General features: G+C 42.0%; 1 protein-coding gene and 1 long non-coding RNA gene across 3 annotated transcripts in view; both read left to right on the top strand.

The window, feature by feature from the left end:
- The first annotated feature begins 1,249 nt into the window (after positions 1-1,249).
- On the top strand, positions 1,250-1,596 carry LOC123475286. The gene is made up of 2 exons (XR_006650289.1): positions 1,250-1,381; positions 1,464-1,596. It is a non-coding gene; the product is annotated as an uncharacterized LOC123475286 (long non-coding RNA).
- A 608-nt stretch (positions 1,597-2,204) lies between these two features.
- Positions 2,205-24,684, top strand: part of LOC116929342 (triple functional domain protein) — a 37,712-nt gene continuing 15,232 nt past the window's right edge. For both annotated transcript variants that reach the window (XM_045177837.1, XM_045177836.1), the window contains exons 1-32: positions 2,205-2,447; positions 2,607-2,811; positions 2,882-3,080; positions 3,176-3,531; positions 3,643-3,823; positions 3,883-4,005; positions 4,073-4,264; positions 4,355-4,504; positions 4,576-4,668; positions 4,733-4,842; positions 4,939-5,146; positions 5,206-5,321; positions 5,408-5,570; positions 5,720-5,814; positions 5,905-6,076; positions 6,144-6,521; positions 6,597-6,923; positions 7,002-7,092; positions 7,153-7,226; positions 7,297-7,414; positions 7,494-7,575; positions 7,653-7,818; positions 7,960-8,108; positions 8,215-8,361; positions 8,501-8,753; positions 8,902-9,132; positions 9,210-9,335; positions 9,419-9,517; positions 9,618-9,764; positions 9,863-10,020; positions 10,606-10,684; positions 22,489-22,621. In XM_045177837.1, coding sequence (XP_045033772.1) covers positions 2,354-2,447; positions 2,607-2,811; positions 2,882-3,080; positions 3,176-3,531; positions 3,643-3,823; positions 3,883-4,005; positions 4,073-4,264; positions 4,355-4,504; positions 4,576-4,668; positions 4,733-4,842; positions 4,939-5,146; positions 5,206-5,321; positions 5,408-5,570; positions 5,720-5,814; positions 5,905-6,076; positions 6,144-6,521; positions 6,597-6,923; positions 7,002-7,092; positions 7,153-7,226; positions 7,297-7,414; positions 7,494-7,575; positions 7,653-7,818; positions 7,960-8,108; positions 8,215-8,361; positions 8,501-8,753; positions 8,902-9,132; positions 9,210-9,335; positions 9,419-9,517; positions 9,618-9,764; positions 9,863-10,020; positions 10,606-10,684; positions 22,489-22,621 — 5,215 coding nt within the window. In that variant the 5' untranslated portion in view covers positions 2,205-2,353. The remainder of the gene's footprint in view (positions 2,448-2,606; positions 2,812-2,881; positions 3,081-3,175; positions 3,532-3,642; positions 3,824-3,882; positions 4,006-4,072; positions 4,265-4,354; positions 4,505-4,575; positions 4,669-4,732; positions 4,843-4,938; positions 5,147-5,205; positions 5,322-5,407; positions 5,571-5,719; positions 5,815-5,904; positions 6,077-6,143; positions 6,522-6,596; positions 6,924-7,001; positions 7,093-7,152; positions 7,227-7,296; positions 7,415-7,493; positions 7,576-7,652; positions 7,819-7,959; positions 8,109-8,214; positions 8,362-8,500; positions 8,754-8,901; positions 9,133-9,209; positions 9,336-9,418; positions 9,518-9,617; positions 9,765-9,862; positions 10,021-10,605; positions 10,685-22,488; positions 22,622-24,684) is intronic.

Below are 24,684 nucleotides of genomic sequence, written 5' to 3'. Positions count from 1 at the left end.
GCGCTTTTTTGCAAATCGGGTTTCTCATTTCGGGCCAAGGAGGCGTGGCTCAGGGTGGAAAATTCTTCTCCCCGAATTCAATTGGGGTTTGCAATCAATTGGATTGCAATCAATCGATTCATCAATGCAAAAAACATTATCGATTGACCCGATCTATCCGATAACAACCCCGATAATAGCTCGTTCTACCCGCTTGCCCCGATTTTTACTCTGAAACCGAAAGAACGGCATTTTTTTTATTGCTTCGGGGCAACGGGTTAACCTCAAATTTTTTCCCGCACCGCCCGGTTGAAAAAATGGCACCTCATTTCAACCCCGAATGCACTTTATCGGTGCGGGGCGGTTAACTTGATTAGAACTAATTTGGGGACGATCACTAAGTTTCATTATTAATTGTCAAAATTTCTTGAGAGGGGGAAAACTTAACCGTGTTCAAATTTTTCCCTTGAACGTATTTTTATTTGAAGTCCAGCATTTAAAATGAAAAATTTAAAAAATAAAGGAGTAATGATCTATTTGCCGGATGGTTGATTTTAAAATTTTTTACAAAAAATGAATAAAATATATGAAAGTCGTGAGTTTGTTTTCACAAGCTTTCCGTTTAGCTTATGGGAACCAAGCCATTGAAAATTAACTCACAGAAAATAAATATTATTCGGCATCTAATAATATTAAAAGCAAGGATACTTATGATAGGATTATAATTTCAAATAATAAAAAACTACTTTAAACTTAATAAATCATGCTGAAGTTTAAAATTCAAAAAATATTTAGCATCAATTGTTTAATTTCAATTTATACACCTCTGGTTTAACCTAAGTTCGACATCATCTTGACTTTTTAAAAATCCTGTATGTGATTTGTTATCGAAAAAGCTCAAGTGTTTTACAACAATTCGGTTGTATTGTTCGAAAATGATACAGAATAAACCGGTAGATTGGCACAGTGGAATAAGATTCGACTGTGATGCGGGAGACCCGAGTTCGAATCCTGGTATAGCCTAATGTTTTTTCGTGTATAGATGTCCAATACATGTCATATTTATAGCCAAATCAAAGCCCGTTCGGATATCCTTAGAATGTCTGACGGCGCTGTTTAGGGCGGTCAAAACCAAAAAAAAATACATCCGTAGGACATCCAAATCGGATATCGGGCTGTCCGGAGGATATCAAAAAGATGTACTCAACATCCGACCCCGACATCTGTCGGACATCCGACGGACTGCCTTGTGTTATGTGGGTTAAGTTATCAAAACTTGATTCATCACGGTTGTCAGGGGCGCTGCGAACGCTAGTTCCCCTCCAGGGTCCTTTCACGCAGGAAACATATTTTTTGAAAGGCATAATTTCCAACTGAAACAAGAAAACGACATTAGCAATATGTAAAAGAATAATTGTTACTTTTTACTTACAATAAGTCGATGCCCATTCTCATGCTACGGCATGTATTTTCTAATTTTGCAGGTTGGCTGTAACCCACTAATTCTGGTGGCCTAGCCTACCAAATGAATTTTGAAAGCTTTAATTTCTACAGTACAAAATAAACACCTTTTGACTTTGGCAGAACAATGACAATAAAAATGACTTTTATGGTTCACATTGATTTTTAAATTTGTTTTAGATTATTGTTGTTTCTGCTATTTTAGTTGGAATAACATTTTTGCCACAGGAAGGAATGGTCACCATCACTAACTCGGTTTTCTCTATACTTTTTAATATAAAATAGCACATAATCTTGATCAATGGTGAACGAAATTTCCTTCTAGTAATATTTAAATCTTTGTATTCGAATGTCAACACATCCACGGAGATCAAGGTTGAATGAGTAAGTTCCGCTCATCACCTTATCAGGTCATGACACAATATGAGTGACTCACTCTTCATCTTGTTTTTCACATAGCTCCATCACTGATTCAACTTCCAACAAGGAAAACGTTCGGGTTTGCTGATAGCTTATGAATAACAAATTAGTCGCAACGACTAAGGCAACATTATATTGTAACTTGTTTTTATCATGAATAAAACTATGGGAATATGCTGTACGTGCTCGTTAATCCACCATGATAAATCATCCGCTTACGGCGGAAATCTGTCGTGGCTCGTGGTCGTGGCATTGCATTTTTATAATTTGTTTTTTCGCTTTGAGCACATTTACTAGAAAAGTGCCATCTTGTGGACGAACGGTCTGGTCTAATCAGGGTGCAATACACTGATGAATGGCGCTCGAAACACTAAACAATGTCTTGCGTGTCAAAATAGCTTACTGATTCTCCTTTTAGCTTATCAATGTTGGATAATTTTCGTTGTACGATGTAAGCCTATTCAAGATCGTTCACAGGAGTAAAATTTTGAAAATGGCAGAAACGTTTAGTGACAATTCAAGTGATTCAGCAGCGGAAATTTCGGGGACTAATAATACGGCTACAGTTGCCTTCAAACCACAATCAGGTTGGTTTAACTCTCAAACTTTTCTTACAAATGCATATTGTGAATGCTACAGTGGTTTTCACAAAGCCACTGCTCTCATTTAACATTGATTACAAGTGGGCTTTATGTGACTATTTCTTCTCACATTTTGTTGCATATTTGCCTTATGATTCTCAACAGGTCTGCAACGGCTGGATATCATTGGCACATCTCCTAGAGCTCTAGATGTTGTCAACCTTTTGGATTCCCATGTTGTTTTATTACCTGGAGGAAGAGGTCCTAGTGGTCATCCACTCATCACTTTTCCAAGCATAGGAAGCTTAAGAGAAAAGATTGGAAGAGAAGATTACAAGAAGGTTCTCCATTATTTGGCTTCCATAACCAGGTAGGGAAATCATATGGTGGTAACTTACAGGCTGTGGAACTCTTGCATTAATAGTATTTTTCTTTCTTAGTCCGGAATGCCAAGAAATTGGCTTTACAGTCATTATTGACACTAGAGGCTCTTCTTACAATGCAATCAAGCCAATTTTGAAAACCTTAGAGGAAGGAAAAATACCAAATTTAAAGATAAACCATGTATATCTAACAAAACCAGATACTTTTTGGCAGAAACAGCGAACCTTGCTTGCAAAAGGAAAATATCGCTTTGAGGTATACATTTGAAATGTACCCTATTGAATAACCTAGAAAAAATAATGTATATATTGTTCTTGAACAATTAATCTAAATCTTAATGATCTGTTTAGGCTGAGATGCTGAGTCTAGAAGGCTTGGCAAAAGTGGTTGACTTAAGCCAGTTACCTTCTGATTTAAATGGAAATCTACAATACAACCATCAAGTGTGGTTGGAAATGCGCTTGGCCGTGGAAGACTGCCTGTTAAAGGCCAATGATTTACTGGATTCTTATGAAGATGTCAAAGACCAAATGGAAGATCTGGTCACTTGGTTGGATGATTGGAAATGGGGAGCTCATGCCCAACCCGAAAATCATGGCGTAGAATATTTAAAGGATAACCTGCAACGGCATATCGAAATTCGTAAAAGAATTCGGGGTGAAACTGTGGAACAACTGCAAAATTTAGTACATAACGTTCTCCAAAGGTACTACGTCGTTGTATAGACAGCTGCAGTTATGTAAATAACCGTCGACTGCATAATCTATTTATCTATATATATTTTATTTTATTTTATTATTATTTTTTTTTTTTTCAGAATAAAATCGGATCCCTTTCTCAGTTCAAACCCCGAGTTCCATTTCAGTGTTAATCAGTTAACCAAAGCAATTCACGCCATCCAAAAAGCATATGGTCATGTATGTGATTCTTGGCAGCAAAGGAAACTACAGTTAGATCAAGGAATCCAGCTGCGAATGTTCGAAGCCGACTGTCAAAAGGTAATAATTAACAATCTTTCGTGCTTCCTTAAACTCACAGTGTTTTATTCCCCGAATAGATGTTTGACTGGATGTTTCAGTCACGGGAAGAATTCCTAATAAACTATTTTGATATCGGAAATTCGCATGTTTCATCCAAAGAATTACAGGAGCATCACAAATGTTTTTCGCTCAGCTCAATGGTGAATTCTTAATGTTCCCATACGGAATAATTCACCGTTAAATATTTCCATCATTGAAATTTTTCAGGATATGTATGTCACAGTGAATCGCCTCTTGTCACTAGCAGGACGTCTGTTGGACAGCCGTCATTTTGCATCTTCCTCCATACGGCAAGTGGCCCTTCACCTAGAAAAAGGCTGGAAAGAATTCGCATCGCTACTAGATTTACGAACCCAGGTTCTAGGCCTGAGTGTCACCTTCCATCAGAAAGCTGAACAGGTAAGTGTATCTCCAGAAAAGAAATTCAGTGTCATAATACATTCGTTTTGTCGCATTTTTTAAGTTTCATTTTGTCTGTCCCCGTTTCAGTACGTAAATAGTGTTCCGATTTGGTCCCCGCAATGCGATGATGGAACAGCAAACGTCCCTGGTGCAGTTAATCCAAATGAAGGCTTATTGGAGAACGCTATCCATCAACATCAGTCGCTTTACGAGCTCATGTGTCTGAACTACACAGAGGTAAACAATTACATGAAGTGAAGATGTACTAGTTTTATTGTGAGCAATTAATTTGATTCTAATTATATCAGGTTCATTCAACCAGCAAAAAGTTGCTTTATCAACTAGACCATTTGGTACAACTAGCCAATCAAAGTAGGATTGATGCTTCAAATGAGAAACAGGTAACATAACCAAACGATAAATGAAACTGAAGGGGTTGCGATAAGCTATTTATTGAATTGACAGACATATCCCAGGCCAAAACCATGGCCATTATCAACAAACCCTGCCGAAGACTATTCGAAGGGCGCTTCCCATGTATTGGCTGTTATTCATCAAATCTTAAATCACCATAGGTAATGGTCCATGATAAACGTGTTGCACTTGCTATGTTTTAACGGGCCTTAAAATGTAATCAGAACAAACTGAATAATAGACTTTTGACATTTCAGGCAATTGGAACAAAAATGGAGCGTAAAGAAAGTTAAGCTCCACCAGAAACTTGCGCTACGGCTGTTTCAGGATGATGTCAAGCAGGTGCTCGATTGGCTTGAAAACCACGGTGAAGTCTTCCTGCGGAAAAATGTTGGTATTGGACGAAATTTGGCTAAAGCAAAGGCGTACCAAAGAAGTCATCAGCATTTTGAATGCGTTGCTCAAGTAATATTTGCAGCTCAGCATTTTAGCAATCATTTGAATTCATCAATACTTCCTTACAGAACACTTTTACAAATGCTGAAAAGCTGTTGGCAGCCGCGGAAGAATTGGCCCAAACTGGAGAATGTAGTCCTAATGAAATATATGCTGTTGCACGGCAATTGGACCAACACGTTGGGTAAGATTTATTTTTTATTTATATATATTTTTTTGTGGCTTGGATACCGTTTTAACGTGTCTCGTTAATGCTGTTTTTCTATCTAGCCGTTTCATCAATCGTGTGGCTCAAAGACGCCATGTGTTGGATCTAGCAGTTCTGTTTTACACGCATTTGGCAGAAGTCACTGCCTGGCTTGAGAGTTTGCGGCGCCACTTGTTGGAAGATTTGAATTTCAGTACCGGTACACCGTCGTTAGAGGACACACAGGTGAATTAAATAGCCATTGCGGCCTAAATGAAATAGGAAACTAGCCCTAAAATAATACGAGTCTCAGAACAGCAATCAACTTAGAAAATACCACATTTTTCAAGTCGGAAAAAGAATTAATGAAAGGATTGAATTATTTTGTTTCACAGAATATCCTGGAGCAAATGGCTTTGCGTAAAGATTCAACAACGGAAGGATGTTTGAACACACTAGCTGAAGGCACGTCGTTGATTGAACAGTTGAGGTTAGTTTCACCCCTCTAGCCTAAACCTTGAGTTTTCTATAGTAATTACCCGTGTCTGACTGTGGCTTTTTTCTCCTTCGCTGAGAACAGCGCTGTTGGGCAAACGGCGGAGAACGACACTACAGGTTCTTTTAGCGTGATCGAAACGTCAATGGAAGGACTGAATCAGTTGAACGAGGAAGTTCTGGCATTCTGGAAAGACCAAAACATTAAACTGGAAATGTATATCCAGTGGAAAATCTGGGAACGAGACGCCGTTGAAGTAGTTTTATCAAATGAATTCAATTTAAATTAATAACATTAATTTGTTTTACGCTTCTCGTTTTCAGGTTTCGTCCCAGTTAGAAATGTGGTCTCAAGAGCTCAGTACCGCCCAAAATGGGCCTGAAGCCCCTCCTACGGGCGTCACTGGGGATGTCATGGGAGATGTTGCTCGAACGGAGTCTCTCCTGCAGCATCATAATGATTCATTGAATCATATGCAGAATGCGGTTTTCAATATTCTTCAACGTGGACAAGAAATCCTTCACATGTTGGAGACTTCCAATCCTGATGCTCAATTGTTGCAAGGTTCTGAATCGCGCACCCAGTCGCTTCTGGAAGCACTCCACAAGTCCCGGATGGACCTCGATGACATAGCTGAATTGAGGCGCGCTAGTCTTGAACTTGACGTTCAAATAGTTCATTTGCAAGTAGAAGCCAATCAGGTAAGACTTCCCATTAATATAGCTTTGTTTGATGTTTGTAATGTTTCAACATGTTGTGGATAAATCCTTCTCTAGGTTATGTCGTGGATCCGAAACGGAGAAGCCATGCTCTTAGCTTCCCTTTCTCTTCCAAATAACTTGGCCGAAGCCGAACAATTACGAGGCGAACACGGCCATTTCCAGGTAGCTATAGAGCGAACGCATGCATCAGCTAATCAGTGTCTCAGAAAAGCCGAAACCCTGCTACATACGACAAACGGAGGACTAAACAACCCTCAACGACAAACGCTCAGCGATGTCATTGATGGCGTGACGCGTAAATGGCAAAATCTAGTACAATGTGCTGAAGAGAGACACAAACTCGTTACGGCTAGTCTCAATTTTTACAAAACCGCTGAACAAGTAAGCTAAGACTGTCTTTCTTTTTTATTTTTCAAATGATTTCAAATGACAATGTGGATTTGATGTTCGTCCGTCCAGGTTTGCTCTGTATTAGACAGCCTTGAACGCGAATACCGTAGAGAAGAAGATTTTTGTGGATCCGCTAATGCATCAGTCAACCATGTGATAGGTATAGACCCGAATGACGTAGTTGTGGGAAAAATTCTATTTTTGTTCAATTTGTTCACAGATGAAAACGTAAAATCGGATGTCATGCCTCAGTTGATTCACCGCCATCAAGAACAAAAAGAAAATTTCCTCAAAGTAAACTTAATCAACCGTAGTACCGGTTCCTAATGGGTTTACTCTATTTATGGAAACGTTTTTGTTCTAGGCTTGCACGTTAGCTAGACGGACTGCTGAAACATTTCTTAAGTATTCCAGTCGCAGCCTTCAGTTTTATTCCTTAAAGGGGGAGGCGAGTTACCGCGGCCCGGAACAGAGAGTTAAAGGTATGTTTTGTTTTTCATCTTATAAAGTGAAAACATATTTTTGGCAGAATTAGAGTCGTTCCTTTATGGCGTTTCACAGGTATTTTGGAAAAGCTGCTTAGTCAAGAAAATAGAGTTTTGGAAGTGTGGACAGGAAGGAAAAAGCGACTGGATCAGTGCAGGTGCAATTGATGATGTCTTGCAGATTGACGAAACGAACTGGAATTAACTTAGTCGGTCGTGGTATTTTTTGTTACAGCAATTTCAGCGCCTTTATTCGGTCCGTTCGCCAGGTGTTGGACTGGCTTGCCACATCCGGAGAGAGCTATCTATCTTTACATCCAATCAGAGATATAAAAAGTATTCCCAAGGACGTCGCTCAGGAATGGCTCGAGGGCAATAAGAAGTTCAGAGAAGAGGCCAAGGTTCTGCCATTCTATTATTGGCACAGTAGATTTGTTTTCAGCTAAATTGCACGCTATCTATTATTAATGATTTTTATCTGTGCCTGTGTTTGCAGCAGATTGGATTCCGTCCTAATTGATTCCTTGTTTTTCGCCCCACAGGAAATCCGTGATAAAGTCAAATTACTTCTACAGTTGGCCGATACGTTGCTGTCTAGTGGGAATAACGTTCACACTCAAGCCATTAGTCATTGGGCCGATAACGTTGACCTCAAATACAAGGACTTTAGCTGCCGTATCGACCAACTGAAGTACTATTTTCGCATTACTCTACAAAGATTAATCGTTTCTTGACTAACCCCCCGCCCCCGCTTTTTTCTTGTGTTTATGTTTGTGTTCCGTCTTTGCTAATTTCAGGCTCCAGTTGGAAGCACGTTTAGGCATTACGCTGGCCAGATCACCAACGGATCCGAAACCAGAATTACCCATTCCTTCTCAGCCACAACCACCTCCGCAGAATCAGCAACCGGATGATGGCAAAAGGAAATCTGCCCGACGAAAGGAGTAAGTCTTTTGAAATTGCCTCATAATCCTTCGAGTATAAATCGTTCTGACTTTCTTCGTTAAACGTGAAGGGAAATCTATTCCAGCAAAGCCGTAGAATGAATTTTTTTTTTTATATATATACCTTATCCTCTGCTAGATTTATTATGGCTGAGCTACTGCAGACCGAACAGACTTATGTCAAAGACCTGGAAATCTGCATTAAGTTTTACTTCAACGCACTGCGTAACCAAAGTAACGAGTTCAAAGCCCAACCAGGCCTGGTCAACAAGGAAGATGTCCTATTTTCCAACATGAAAGACATCTTGGACTTTCACAAAGAGATTTTTCTCAAAGAGCTTCAGAAATATGAAGCCATGCCGGAAGACGTAGGCCATTGTTTTGTGACATGGGTAAGTCTTGGCATCAGACAATCGATAATTTGGCATAACTACTTCTTCCACCGTAACAATCCTTCATTTTCAACTTTTGCCGTGTATGGATCGTAAACAAAACACTAATCACCAACACAAACTTTGACGTTTTGTGGGGTTTCCGCAGGCTCAGAAATTCGACATCTACGTTCATTATTGTAAGGATATGCAAGAATCCAATGCGGTGCTAGTCCAACATGGAGGAGTCCCCTTCTTCGAAGCGGTGCAGAAGAAGTACAGCATCGAGCATCCCATCAGTGCCTACTTGATTAAGCCGGTCCAGCGCATCACTAAGTACCAACTTCTATTGAAAGAGCTTCAAAGCTGCTGCGACGAAGAGGGCAAAGGAGAACTTAAGGTGATTTTAAAGCGGTTGGAAACGAGGATTTAAAATTCCGTATCCCTTACATTCTTTAATTTTTTTTTTAAATGCAGGATGGACTGGAAGTAATGTTAAATGTTCCGAAGAAAGTGAACGATGCGTTACACGTCTCTTTATTGGACGGATGTGATCTATCACACGACAAGCTGGGTGATGTTATCATGCACGACACCTTCCAAGTACGATCACATTTTGCGCTGTTATTAGTATTCACCGAATTGTAATCAATCTTGTGCTGATTCATTGTTGATGCCTCCTCTAGGTATGGGATCCTAAACCTTTGATTCGAAAAGGTCGCGACCGGCATCTGTTTCTGTTCGAGTTGCATTTAATCTTTGCCAAAGAAGTCAAGGATTCACAGGCAAGTGGTTGGATGAATCGTTGCCGTGTTGGATATGCCGACCCGCCCTTTCGTGTGCACCGAATCCATTAATTAACCTATCTGCCTTTGTTCTTTCCAGGGAAAATCAAAATACGTGTTCAAACAACGCCTGTTCGTGAGCGACGTTGGCGTGAACGAGATCAATGAGGGGGGAGGCGACGAGTGTAAATTCGTCATCTGGAGCAGTAGGTCTTCCTCGTTACCCGACGGCAAAATCATTTTGAAGGTACCAACATCACACGATACCTAAGCGCCATAGTCGTTACAGACGGATGAGCCCTGACATAAATAACATTTGACATCCGATCTGCTATCGATAATTAGGCCAACTCAAGTGAAGTCAAGAATGCGTGGGTTCGCAAGATGAAGGAAGTTGTACAAGAGTCGTATCTCAACAGCGCCCTTCCGCTTTCCAATGTCAGTCTAGAGCCGCTGCCAAAAAGTCCGCTGAAAGTGAGATCTGCTGTTCAGCGAACCAGCAGGTGAACGCCATTTTTCTTTTTTTGTTTTGTTTTGTTCTTCCTGACATTCATTTCCTCTGCTACTTCCTTTGTTAAACGGAAAATGTTAACTTAAAGGGAGGGGGGACCCGTGGGCGTCATCAACGTTGCACGTGCGATCGTAAAAAGGCTGAAAAGAAATTAAATGTTCACTGTGAAGTTGAGAGTCTTTGATGAGAGTTGTGATTTCTCAAAAGATGAGTTTGGGGAATTTGTTGTGGTGGATGACTCATTTTGTTGCGGCGTTCAATCTCGCCGCCCCATTAACAAATCGCTTTGGACAGCGCACAGTGTTTTGTATGAAACTTAGCAAGACTTTTCCCTTTGGTTCTTTCTCGTTTCGTAACCACATGTATTACGTTTCTCAACCGATTATTTTCTTGGGCAAGGTTCTTTCCATACGTCTTCGCCTTGAAGGCGATTGCGTCAGAGATAAGCCGTTTGTGTCTCCTCCTTTCTTTGTTTGGGCTAAGAGCTCTAGTGTTTCGCATTTTATTCTCCCTTTTCTTTTTTTTTTTTTTCTGTTTAACTGATTATTTTCTGTTTTATTGTTACGCAAATTTGCAGAGAAATGGAGGATCACAATGAACTTGACGACAGGAATTCGCTGACGTCGCACGGCTCGGCCACTGCCGACAACGACAAGGTAAGACCCAATTCCCCTTGATTTTTGATTCAGCTCGTTGTTGCTATTGAAACACGAGGTGGCAGGCAAAAGCCCAAACCGTGCGGCTGCGTTTCTTTTCTTGCATCTCGTTTGCTTATTGTTAGCGAAGAGTGAGGAATATGAATACGAACGAATTGTTTTTTTCTTGTAAAAAGAGGCGCCTTGGGTCCCGGCCCGCCTTTTTGTTTTGTTTTTTAAACCGGAGAAGAAGAATAGTCCGTCTTTGGTAGACGATCTTTCATTGAGCAACGCTTATTTTTGGATTTTTTTTTCCCACTTTTGAAATGTTTCGTCGACGTTCCCCAGCGTCAGTAATTATTGACATTGACAGCGTACGACAGTTAATTGATTATCCAGACTGATATTCCGCCTCATTCCTTAGTCGCTTTAAAACAAAACGTGCCGCATTATTTGTTTCTCTTTTTTCTTTGTTGGTTGTTCTTTTGCCCAATTTATTTCGTTAGGCCAACAAACGCAAAGGTTGTCACAAAAACTGTCGGATGTGTTATTAGTTCGTAAAAAAGGAAAACGGGGTTGACATGGTTTAAGTTGTTGTGCCCTCCCCCCATGTCATATTCAAAAGCGATGCATAGTCGTCGGAATTCCGCGATCTGTGAAGCGTGACACGCGCTCCGTCGCATGGCCGTGATTTTGTTGGGAACGCGTGTTGCAGGCGGCCAATGTTACGTATTGATTATCAGACGACTCGCTTTTCTCCCCGACTACGATTTTTTGACCCATCGGCAGTTGCCATGGACCTCAGCCATAGGAACGCTCAGCTTTTAGAGAATAGATTACAGTGACATCTGCACTCTAGAGGCATGTTGAAACACTTGTTTTTTTTTGTTTTTGTTTTTTCTTTTTTCAATTTTGGCTTCGCCAAATCGAACGCTTTTTATTTCCTCATCTGGAATCGGAAGACCAAGTGGTTAGACATGGACCTTTTGTGTCTACATATGCTGCTCCAGTCGAGTTGTGTGTAATGGAAACGATTTTTTTTTTATTTATTCTTCTTCTCTTTTTTTGGGGGGTGAGGGTTTTGGTTTGGGGGTAATTCTACACGGGATCGACTGGAAGGAGGAGGATTGAGATACATTGTAGCGAAAGTATAGCAATCCATGCCAACGATATAGAGCTGTCTCGCCATCTCTTTTTCTCCTTTTCCGTTCGACGCTGATGAGGTCCATCGATCTTTCTGTTCTCCTTTTTTTTTTTTAAAGTCTTTTCCTTCTTCCTCCTCGTGTGGTGGGCGGAGTTTTGTTATTTTTATATCTTTATATTTCCAGCCGGAATGGAATCCTCACAAAAGCATCAATCCTCGCAATACCCCTCCCTTTTTTTTTTTTTTTGGCGCTTTTGATATTTCCGTTTTTGTTAGTGCTGTTATATTCCTCCGCCGTTGCGTATCTCGGCCTCATCACAACATTTTTTTTTGTTGGGCTATAGAAATCGGCTAGCGGGAAAGTAGTGAACGAAAATCCTACGGGACCAATCATCTAACTTCTACCCTCCCACAAAAAAAAGGGGGGGGGGATGACTTGCATGCAAGCATGCTAGGAACCACAATAACGCAATAAGAACCGTGGGTTGATGAGTTATGGCAGGAAGAGAAGGACAAACAAAGCAAAAAAGAAAAAACTTTTGCAATAAATCCGGTCATTTCCTTCATCCATTCCCACCCCCTCCTTCTTCTTTACCTACTTCAGCACACAATCAGGACATGTGTTTTGCGTTTGTGTGTGTGTGTGTGTGTGTAGCGCGTGTGTCTACAAGCGATAAGGTTGTCCGAGTAGCCTTACCCATCACCGCATTTCACGCAGATATGGAGAATTTATTCTACGAAAAACGAGGGTCTGGCCGGCTGTTCCTAATGTTACCATCTCGCGCTTCCAGCCAGCACACTGTGTGTTTTGCTGGCCAGATGAATAATGGCCAAACATGTCACGGCAGCGTGTTCTGCCCGTCTGTGTGTATTGTTTCTCATGGGAAAGATAAAGGAAACTGGAGTGGGAGGGCTGCTACTTCTTCGGGATTTTTATTTTTTTTTTGGGGTGAATGATAACATCCCGTTTCGCCCGTCTCCCGACATTTTGCTTCTTTTTCATTGTTTTTTTTTTTTTTTGTTTTACTTTTATTATTATTTGTGTTCGTCTTTTTTGCGCGTGTGTGTGTCTCTTGTCGACGCGGTGCTCGGTGTTGTCATGGCGCCATCCTCTCGCGCTCCGTGTAATCCAATGTTGTTTGCGGGCGTGCTGCTCCCGTCACGCTTCGTCAAGTCCTGGGCGGGGTCCTGTTGTCTTGTGGGTCTTGACCCGGGTGACATTTGATTGCCCACAGTTGCCAAGCGACACGGCCTCATCAACGTTGACAAATCTGTTTGCCTTGCAATCCTGCCGGACAACAAACGTAAACAGCAGCCTTTGTTTTGTTTTGTTTGTTTTTTTATTTGTTTCGAAATGACGTCCCCCCCCTTTTTTTTGCGGTACGAAATGAGAATTGGTTCTTGGAAATGACTGCGAAATGAAATGAAAAAGACGCGTTGGTTAGTGTGTATATTTTTTGTTGTTGTATTTTTTTTCTTTGCCCCTTTTTCCCGTTCAAAACGGCTATTTATGGTAATCTTATTCTCCGATCGTGTGTCGTGGACGAAATTTTAGACGACTACTTCTATTACCACGTACATAAACGAGCCGCGTGCGCCACCATCACCACCATCGGTTAAAAATATAGAAAGAGCACGAGTGCTAGCCAGCTCCGTTCACCAATCCGCCAGTCTGGCCATCTGTAAAAGGGAAACGAGGCCGTCAAAGTCGATCAGTGATGGACGAGGTGGCTCTCTCGCTCTCTTTCTCTTCGATATCTCTCTCTCTCTCTCTCTTTTTCTCGCCCGTTTCGTTCGTTTTTCGATCAGAACTCTGCACCGAACTGGCATCTGCATCAACTCTGGTGTGCCAGAAAACCAATCAAAACTGTGTGCGTTTTGGCTGTATAAACAAGTGTTGCTGTCCTAGAGACACACCGAAAGAAAGAAAGAGAGAGTAAAAGGGAAAGGGTGATTGTTCTTCAAAATTTTTGTTGTTTCGTTTCTTTTTTTTTTTTTTTATTATTATCTTTTCTTTCCTTATTGGGAGAAAGAGATAATAATTACTCTGCCCTGTCGAATTAGTATGTGGAGCGAAGCAGCTTAGCTAGCCAAACGAAGTGTGTCTATACGCAAATCAATTTTGATTTTAAACCAATATTTTATTATTGTTTTATTTTTTTTTTTTATTATTATGCATTTTTTTCTTTCGCGGGGAAGGTAGAGGGCCCGGAGGGGACGAGCGATGGAGCGGTTAGTATTTGTCAAGATGTAGATTTTGTCCTTTTTTTTTTTTCTTGCACGGTTTGCTGTCACGTTTTGGAACCGATAGCCCCTTCATTCCTCCGCCTCCTGTTGCTCTTTGGGTTGTAGTTTTCTTGTTTCGTTTGTTTTTTGTTTTTTTTTCTTCTTCGACGTCTCCTGAGATCGTAAAAGGCCTTCTCCTAATGTATGCAAAGAAGTTTTCCGTTTTTTTAAAAATTGGTTTGCCAACCGGTTATCGCGACTGTGTAACGGCAACAACGGCGCTCGCTGTGCACGGATCATTTTCGGCGTGGACAAGCCAACCCCCCCATATCCAATGATGGGCAGATTTAGCGCACGTCTTATTTTGCCCGTTTACATTTTACATGTTCCTGGTTAGGGCTACTACATTTTTTTAGGATTTCGGTCCCTTTTTGTTGTTCCATCCCGAATAGAAAAAAAAAAAAAAACCCCATTTACGATTTGTGGACGTTATCGGCTGCTGTCACCGCATCCAAGGCAAAGAGGCTGTGCAGATGCGTTAAGCAGCAGTGGGAGGGACGTGAAGAGGTGTGGGGGGAGGGAGTTATTGCAGCCAAGACGGACGAACGGCTATCGGATTCGTTCGGTCGTTTGATTATTTGCGCTTGATTCGGGGCATACGAGGCGGGAGCGGCCTGTTGTGTGCCATCGGGCACCGCGACTACCACCAACGCCACCACACACACACACACGTATGTTGCGAGCGTGTGTATAGGACGGCCAGTGTTGTATGAAAAGACACATACGCTAGTAGTAGTAGTAGTAGTGTGTATGTCTGGTGGCCCAGATCAGTCTTGACTCGACTGTTGCCACTAGTAGGAAGAGAAGAGCAATGCTTGAAAAAGCATATGCATACAGAGCTCCTCCTCCTTTCTACTAGTTAGCCGATTTTGTTTTTGTTTTTTTTTAACCTTTCTAGCGATCGAGGTGTGTAGTTTGGTAGATGCCGCTTGTGAATATTTAGAGGAACCCAGTCATCGGTGTGGGCTCACCAGCTAGGTGGTAGTGCTGGACAAGAGTCAGGAAAGGGAAGGACTGCCGCATCCGAAGAGAAAGAGAAAGAGAGAGAGAGAGAGAGAGAGGAAAACAAAATAGAAGAGCAGCAAAGAGAGTCAGTGTCCGTGAGTGAGAGTGCGAGTGAGTCAGTCGGTCGGTGTTGTTCCCCGCAGTTGCGTGCGTGTGTTATTCACGTCCGAAAACGGCCAGAAAAGAGAGGAATGAGGACAAGTAGCGAGTAGGAGGGAGAGCTATTATATTATGCATTGAGGCGAAGCTTTGCATCGGCCCAAGTTTTAAGGATACAGAGGGGAAAGAAAAAAAAAAAACTTGTCATCTGTGTGCGTGTTTTCTCTGGTGCTGCGCCCGTCAATGTCCGTCTTCAACAAGGTCGCTCGATTTCATTCGGCGTCATTCAACTGTCAAAAATTCCATTGCTCCGACAACAACAAAAAAAGAAAATTGCGCCTTGTCTTCCTGTCGATCTACTAGTCGAATGTTTGTGCCATTCCTTTGACTCCAGTTGAAAACTCTTTTTCACAACAGCCTGACGGGCGATGAACAGATTCGCTTGTTGTTGAGGCTGTTCATTTTTTTTTTTATGTCGGTGCGTTCACCGGCCCAGCATCATTCAACCTTGGCCCGTCTCGTTTTACCGCTTGAACGAACGACCTGAGAGTTTTTTCCAATGTTTGTTTTGCAATTTTTATTCGTTTCCATGAATCATCTGCGTTCAGTGTGCGTGTGTGCAATCGGCGATTTGTAGGCCGCGGGCCGCTATTTTTCGGCTGCCAAAATTCAAAAGAGAAGAAGGAAGAACGCAAGTGAAGTTCGGCAACAAACACATAAACGGGAGGATCCAGCCGCTTGCAAAGACGTACGAAGCCAATGAAAAATTGAGAAAAGGACGAAGAGGAATCAAAAACATATCGAAAGCTCGAGTGTGGAAAGAGAGAGAGAGAGAGAAGGGAGGACGAAGACGAAGAGGCCCTGGAGGGCACCACCTCGATGCTTTCTCAAGATTTTTACGTATTCTCACTTCATCTCGTTTCCCTCTAGCGGACGAAAGGCTTCTTGATCGGGCCACAAGAAAAAGAAAAAAGAAAACTGGCCGCTCCACTCGAGTTATTAGCCAAAGAGGAAAAGTGGAAAGGAATTCTCCGTTCGTGGCGCTTTCTAAATTTGGTGTACGGTACAACACCCTGTGCTGGACCAGGTGGCGACTCTCCTCTTCTTCCACTGTCCTGTCCGCTGGCCGTTTATATTTGTTGTTGTTGTTGTTTTTGTTGTATCCTTTCGCTCGAGGATTACGAAATCGGCAAGGCTGTTGTCGCCCATCGTAAGAAACAATGGCCGATTCGACTAACCAAACGCCAGCCGTCCAGGCTCCTGCCGCATCGTCTTCGACGATGACGTGGCGCAAGATCTCGCTGCCGTTGCCGCATCTTTTTCCTCACTTGACCATCAATTTGAGAGGTCACATGCCACCTGCTCGATCCGTTTCACCTCCGTCCATCGGCGGTTCGGCTCCAGCCGCCAAAGCGAAATCGGGTCGCGATTGGAAATTACGCAGGCAAAAGACGTACGACTCGCCCGGCTGTCTCAACACCGCCATCGCCGTGGCCGCCCCCACTGCAGGCAAACCGCCACCTCACAGGCAGCCCGGCGTGTCTGTAGCCAATGACGCAACGGCGAGCGCTCCAGTTACTAAGGTAAAAAATCATCCTGAATGAAAGAAAGAGATATCGAAAACATTGTCGAGGCAGGAATGCAATTAACGAGAAGAAAGGAGCAGAAGACTCGGAGCGTGACAAGTCTAGTTATTACTACTACTTGACCGGTAGTCCCCGTATTTCTTTTTCTTGTTTTTTTTTTTTTATTACCTCTTTCTGTGCGAGACGACAATAAGAACTCATTAAAAGCCGAGTTGTTATTTACTCGGCTCCAGGCCTTTTTCTTTTTTTCTTTTTTTTTTTCCCCTTTTTCATGGATGACACTGAGCGGATCTGTCGTCGGTGAATTTGTGCGTCGCAGAAAGATATCACGTTTGCTCCGGGATTAAAAGCGAAACGAGAGAAACTTAAATACGTGAGCGCTGACTGTTTACTTGAGCTTGCCCTCCATCCCCCCCTAAAAAAAAAGAAGTTTTGCGTTCATGTGTGTGTCGACTGTCCGGATGTCAAGGAGGACGAATAGAGAATAGAGATGATTGCGATATGCGAGGTTCGTATAAGTTGCTACTGAATGTTAAAAGTCGTTTGCATTCGGGGGATCTTCTTCCTCCCCTCGCTCTATGCGTTCAATCTGGCAAAGCTATTGGGAGTTTCACACACACGCTTTCCGGAAGAGCTCTTCTATCCTTTCTTGCGACTTTTTGCACACTCGAAAAGAATAGAACTCGCCATTTCGCTGTAGAGGAAGATTTAAAAAATGGCGTCGGAGAAATAGTAGGGTAGCCTTGTACCAATCCGGTTAGTAATAGCAGTTTCATGTTATCTGCCAGTCTTGCCAATAAAAAATTCCTTTGGTTTTTTTTTTCTTACGAGTTTGGGTTTGGGTTTTGGGGGTGGGGGAATCGAGAGAAAGATAATAGTGGTAATAAACAGAAGGGGGGAAAATAGTTTGTGTGTACAATGCGACGATCGATCCATTTCTCTTTACTACAAAACATTGAGCAAAGTCCTAAATTCGACGCTTGGGGCGCTTTTATTGTCAACAACACAACATTTGCTGTTTATTTACGTATTTGTTTTGTTAGCATCGAACGGAAGAAAGTTTGTCACTCGCGGGCGTTTTCCAAGCGCACCGCGTTCATGTCGGAAAGTTCTGCGTAGAGAAATAAGAAAATCCTCGGATATTTTTCTTTCTCTCTCTCTTTTTTTTTATGGAACAGCGACGCGCTGTAGACAATCCATGTTTTTCTGACGTGTGTATCGGCGACGTGACGTACACAGACGCAATGCGAATATTAAAAAAAAAAAAGGTGGGAAATAAAGTGCAGGGCTCGTGTGGCGCGCGCTTGTTCCAATAAGATCGGCCAACAACAAAAAAGGCTTTCCTGGTAGATCGTTAAACTGAAAACCCAGTCACTTCGAGTCAATTGTAGCTGTTAAGATCCGTAATATTTCATTGTAATGGTTTCTATATACTTACGTATTTCTTGTTTTGTTTTGTTTTGTTTCTCTTAACCTTGCACCGTGTGGATGGAAAAGAGAATGGCAGTTCTCCACGGGAGGGATACTCGCAGGGTTATTCGCCATTGGGCGTTAGTCATTAAATATCAAATGGAAATCCATTAAGTGCGTGGGGGTTGTTACACGAGTTGTACGTAAGTGACAACCCGCCATTTGACCATTGCGGTGGGCTTTTATTTTCTTTTTTTGCGGCTACTGAAACATTAAAAAAAATAAAATAAATAAAAATGTGCGGGTGGGGGGTGTTGGCAATGGATGGCTTAACTGTGACAAACGTGATGTTTAACAACCTTTTGTTTCGTTCCCAAAAGCGCTTAATGATGGCTCTATTTCCAGCGAACGTTTGCGGAGAAGGAGGACACAAATTTAACTAAATATCGATTGACTCCAGAATGTTTTTAATCGATCTCTGTTGACTTTTTAAATTTGTTTTTCTCTCTTTCGTTCATTTTTTGTGTGTGTGTGTGTGATGGATGGAAGTTTTCAATTCCCCTGCCGACAGAGTCTGCTCAAAATATCAGCGTAGGAAGATTACAGAACCCGACAGCATCTTGAGCATTATCATTCATGAAATGTCGCTGTCGACGTTCTGTCCGTCTGCGACATTTTAGCACTGCAGTAGTTCCAACCAAAAATGGGAAACTCACGTTGACTTATCCGAGGCCTCAGGCATGGAAAGATGGGATTTTTCTTTTTCTTTTTCATTTTTGATTTAAATATATTTTCTTTTTCAAACGACATAGACGAGAAAGCCTTGATTTTCAATCAGTCAAAAGCTGTCCCCGAAATGAAAAGAAGGGCTCCAAATCCTATATGAGATTTGTGTTCTGCCAAGTTTCTTCTTTTCTCTGCGACTCAAACTTGCGATTGCCTCCAGTCGGATAGGCATTTCCCCGATATACGTAGTAAACTATGGATGTAACGAGTTAGGGGATGCTTAGTTTGAATGTCAAGCGTTGCTCCGGTTTGCGAAGCAGTTGGGGAGCACCGTACGTTCGTTTACTTGTTTCGTTCTTCTATTGTTTGGGGTTTTCTTTGGTGCGATTCGTGAGTTTTCTAATGACGAAGAAGCTCTACTTTAGCTGTGCTGAACTAGATTAATGACGTAGCACGCGGTGCATCTTTGTCATTAGGCAAATGAGAAAACCTGTGTCCGCCTCTTGTTTGTTGTGTTCGGTTATGTCTGGATCGACATGCGCGTTGTGTCAGTCGTTTACAATTGCATTTCCGGCTCGAAGTTGAAACTGGTTAAACCAAAAGAGCCCGCCCTCTTTGAACGAGGAAAGAAAACATTTAAAGACGTGAATTGAATGGGCTACATTATTTAATTTTGAAAAGATTAAATGTAATCGAGTTCAGTTTTTTTTTTGTTTTTTTTTTTTGGTGTGGGTAAAAAGCAGCGCAATGATTGTGAAACACAAGGAATGTATGCAAATAATATATTTTTTATTTTCTTCTTCTTCGTTATATACCTCGCCGACGGGTGAAATGAATGATAAAACTCCCTCTGGATATGGCCGAATGATTCAGCGACAATCTTTTCCAATCCACATTTTTATTGCATTTCATTTTATTTTTTTAATTAGGACGAAAGAGAAAGAGAGAGAGAAAAGGGTCATCTCGGACGTCATGCAACTACTTAACTAACCAAAATTTAACGAGGTACAACAAGAGGCAAAAGAAAAAAAGAGGCCAGCGTGTGGCTGTTGTGGTTGTTACTAGCAGCAACCCTGAAGCCGGAATGTCGGATGGCACAAAACGCCTTAGTTCAATTCATTTTCATCGCTGTTATCGTACGTCTTGGAGCCACCAGCGTGAGCTATTGCTTCGCTGACACACATAGGCAACTTTTGTCTAACATTTCCCTTCAACTTGCTTTCTACTCTTTTCATGTAATTATGAAGTACGGCGGTTGATGCGGTTATATAGTCGCCAGATAATTGCCAATTATCCCGAAGCGAAGGATGCCAAATGAAAAATAAGGCCATCTTTTGCCTTTAATTAGTACCAGTAGGCAAGAAAGGCCTTCATCAACCAACAGTATTCGATCCGGATTCCTCTTTTTTTGTTTTTGTTTTTGTTTGGTTTTTAGCGTTCATCGTCAAATGTTTTTTTGTGCGTGTGTGCCAACCTTTCGTATCGCCATAGGGGAACGAACGATGAAAGCGGAATGATTACAAAGACAGGAAACGTACCAAAAAGGGAAGAGACAGACACGAAAGTAAATCAAAAGAGTGAAAGAAAACCAAAAAAAAAAACGTGCGGTTGGTTGTGAGCAAGAAAGAAAATTCAGCATGACACACGGAAAATCGAAAACACATTGAAGGATCTTGTTTGTTTTTTTTTGCCTTTTTTTTATTACTTTAAATGGAGGGGGGGAGGGGGAAAGATCCGCGAAAAGGAGGAGGACATTCCTTGGCAACCGTTAAAAAAATCGACGCCCACCCCCATCCATTAAACGTGGGCGTCAATGTGTGTGTGGTGGTGGCGTATGCGCTGCGGACTCGATTTGAATGCGTTGGAAAGACAAGGATTCTGGGCAAAAGGCGGTGTAGGTCACGCCCGACTATTGGGCACGTGAAAAAAAAATCACAAAATCCTTGTCCCTTCTCTCGATGGCCGTCGATTTATATATAGAAGCGTACCTCCCAGAAATAAAGAGAAATACGGAAACAAAAAAAAAAAAAACTCTCGTCTAAAAACCTTTTTTCGGGAGCTAAAAGGTGGGCGTGTCTAATGGGAAACGGGCCAGATCTAACGCCGTGCAATTCCGTTTGCGTCCGTTATGTTTTTATTTTATTTTGCCAATACTCCATTTTTCTTTCCCCTTTTTTCCCCCACTCTCTTGTTTAGTCCTTGGCCTTTTGCTTTTCCCCAGTGCGTTGCAAATGGGAAAAGAGCGTCGATTTTCAACTAAAACTCTTTTTTTTTTTTACCCTTGCACAGTCCTTTGAGAATGTAGTTAGTGTAGATCGATCGTTCCAGAAGCTATCGTTTCTTTTGTATGTGTGTGTGTATATCTCGTGAGTTTCTCTCCTCCCCCCGCTAGGATCCGTTAATTGAATCGGCAAAGCGCAAGGCGATTTGGCTTTGGAGATGGGGCCGTAGAGAGGGCGGAAGAAAGCCCCGTCTCTTTAACTTCAACTTTCAGCTCTTTATCTCTCTCTCTCTCTTCTCTAAATGTTTCCACGCGCGGAAATAAAAATCGCTGGCTTACAGGGACGCGCGTTTGAGTGAAAAGGCAAACAAGAAAAATAGAACAGCAAATCATCGAGCGAATAACCAACAAAGAAGGTGGGGAGGCAAAAACTGAATTGAACAGTGGAATTCATCATAAATAATGATTCGTTATCTGAACGAATTTTCGAACTTTGGCTCTTTATCTTTGTGTCACATTTTATTTATTTATTTATTTAAAAAAAAAATTCATAACTTGATTTGACGTCAGTGGCCGGTTAATAATAACGTGAAAGATGATTAGCACAAAAGTTTGGGTCTGCAACAAAAGTCGAAGAAAAAGGTTAGGAATCATTATTGGAAAACGAGGGCGGCTGGTCGTACGTGGATGCAATGTTTATGGAAGATAGTGCCTGCCCCTTCGCTACGTGATCGTCTTGTTCTCTTAATTGGTTTTTCTGCTCGAATGACGTCATTGGAGCAACGACGAGCGCCGCTATCACTCCCGTCCCGGAAACCTTTCGCCGTGTAATCAACCGACGCGAAAGGTTTTCTTCCACCAGTTGAGATAGTTTTTGTTTTCACGTGTGTCTGTTTGTGTGTGTACACTCGTCGTTTTTTTGTTTTTTTTTCATCTTTACTGGAATACCGGATGTTTGCAGTTTTAACGAGTCATTTTTCATTCTCGCCCCCCCCCCCTTTTTTCGTTTTACTTTCTATTTTAACTTGTTAGCAATTGCAATTGCAAGTAGGAGAAAGGGAAAGAAGTAGACAGTTAGTGAGATCCTGTTGTTGAATTGATCGTATGCCAGTGCCGTAGCCGAACCATTAAATTTAAATCTCCGCCCCGTGTGCCTTACCTTTTGATTTTCTTTGCATTTTTTATGCGTGGGAGAAGCGGCCCGCACGTTCCGTAATGTTAGACATAGCAAAAGTTGTGAGAAGGGAGATAAACGCTAGTAATTGATGCGAGCACATCGCCAGAGAGCGATAAGTCGCACCTTTCATGAACAAAATGTAACGTTTTGATTTATTTTGTATGAACGCAGGGAGCGAGGAGCACGACGCCGTCTGACGCCGGTTCGACCGCCGCCCACTCCGCTACCTGGGAAGGTGCTACTCCGCCACCGGTGTCATCCTCGACGCACTCGGCCGACTCTGAAAGTCAACAACAATTCACAGGTAAAATTCTTCCGATTCGATGCACGCGCGCTTACCGCGTGGTTGCCTAATTGAGCGCTAGATGTCGCTGGAGGTACGTGGTCGGGCAATATCTCCCGACATCGTGAATATTGTTCTTTCGGTCGGTGGGAGGAGCGCCAAAAACGATGGGGAGGATAATGTTTTCCCAGACGAGGTAAAAGGGACAGACGCATCAGAGTGCAAGAGAAAAGGTTGCAAGTAACTCGAAGGACTCGCCAGTCGGTGCAACACCCACAAAGTGTTTCCGTACATCCAGCGATACCGTTCGATATAATTGAATCCAAAATTTTGAGATTTATTTTATTTTATTTATTTATTTATTTTTTTTCTTAAAAAAATAAAATTGTTGTTGACGAGTGCGCAGTTTTCGTTGCTTATCACCACCTACCCCGGATTATTTTCGTAGCAAAAGTTTTTGTCTGCGTTCCTCATTTCGCCCTCGTCGAAGAAGAATCGACTTTCCCGCCGGTGAACATTTTTGGAAATTTTGATTTATTTTTTGATTTGAAATGTCATAATAATTTTTGCTTCATTTTGGGGTTGCGTTCGCTTTCGTTCCCTATGGCCAATTTGGCAGCCGTTGTTGTGCTTATTGTGATCGATGTTTTCCCATTCGGATTGCGGTGTCTAGTGAATAGTGCATGGCAACCGCACCAACGGAGGAACGGCAGTCCGCGGCTAAGCCTTACATAAATCGTTTAAACGCTGGATCAGCGTCGTCAGCTGATTGGTGCAGCAACAAACACAAATCTACCCCCACCCTGCAAATGTTTTTCCTTTTTTTTTTAAATCTCAACTTGGGAGTACGCAATTTGTTGTTGTTGTTTCTTTCGCAGGGAAATTAGTTGAAACGAAAGCCTTATATTCAAATTAGTTGCTTGACACGCGCACGCAAACACGCAGCTCGGCGTGCTGCTGCGTTTGACACAGTAATACGAAGTAATGGGGGAGGTGAAATGGGTAAGAGGAGAAGGAAACGATTAGCCGCCGCCGCCGACGCCACAAAGCGGGGTGTGATGTATCCATCACGGCACCGTCGCAATGATGATGACAATCATTATCGCCATTATTTTCAGATTTTTCATTGATTTATTTTTAGTAATAGTTGTTATTTGTTTTCGTTTTTTTTCTGATATCGCTGGAAGTGCGTAGAAGACCATTAAAAGAACGGAGGATGGCCATCGAAAACGGCCCCAGTGTAGTAAAGCGGACATACACGCACGCAACGGGGGGGTTAGTATGTAAGAAAACTTGAGTTGTGCTGTTTAATAAAAAGAAAAGAAAAGAAAGAGGGGAACGCAAACTATCACCAACTTGCCTTGGCTCTAGACTAGTGAGACATGTGTAGTCATTCCCAGCCATATATGTATGTATGGTAGTACTGGAGTACTTCCATTCCGTCTCTAACCCAGTACCACCCATTTTTTTTTTCTTTCTTTCTAGCATAAACAAGTTAAGACGGTCCTTCTTTTTTTTTTTGGTGAGAAGAGGCAAAGCGTCTTGCGCCAAGTGGAGGCCAAATGATATGCGTGTGCATGCGCAAATTTGCAATAGATACGGTATAAAGACTCTTGTCTACCCCACCTCGTCTCACTGCTAGATTATTATTATTTTTTTTCTCCCCCTTTTTTTTACTTCACGACCGATATGTTCCCCTCGCAAATAGTTGGATTCGTACACCCCTGACAGATCAAAAGAAGAAGGAGATCGCTTATCTTTATATTGAATCGTCTGTCCTTCCATTGCGACACTTTGCCACCGACGTCGACACGACCGAGCCGCAAAAATAGGAGAGAGAGTTAGCGAATAAAAAAAAAAAATTCTATTTTGTGCCAACGTGTTTTTTTTAGTGTGACCGAAATCTTTTTTTTTTTTTTTTTTTTTTGTGTGTGTGCTTCTAACTCTCTCTGCCTCGGAGGCCAACCGTTGCTATTGATCCGCCTTTTTCTCATTGTCAAGTTTTTCAAGCTCCTTCCATATCCCATTGCCAGAGTGTACGTCGCTTCTCCTTTCTCTCTTCCACTTTCCCCCCTTCTCTCGCT

Source organism: Daphnia magna, linkage group LG8 (genome assembly GCF_020631705.1).
Source record: "Daphnia magna isolate NIES linkage group LG8, ASM2063170v1.1, whole genome shotgun sequence".
NCBI classification, from domain to species: domain Eukaryota; kingdom Metazoa; phylum Arthropoda; class Branchiopoda; order Diplostraca; family Daphniidae; genus Daphnia; species Daphnia magna.
Note: the sequence above shows the minus strand (reverse complement) of the source record. Positions and strands in the feature narration are given on the sequence as shown.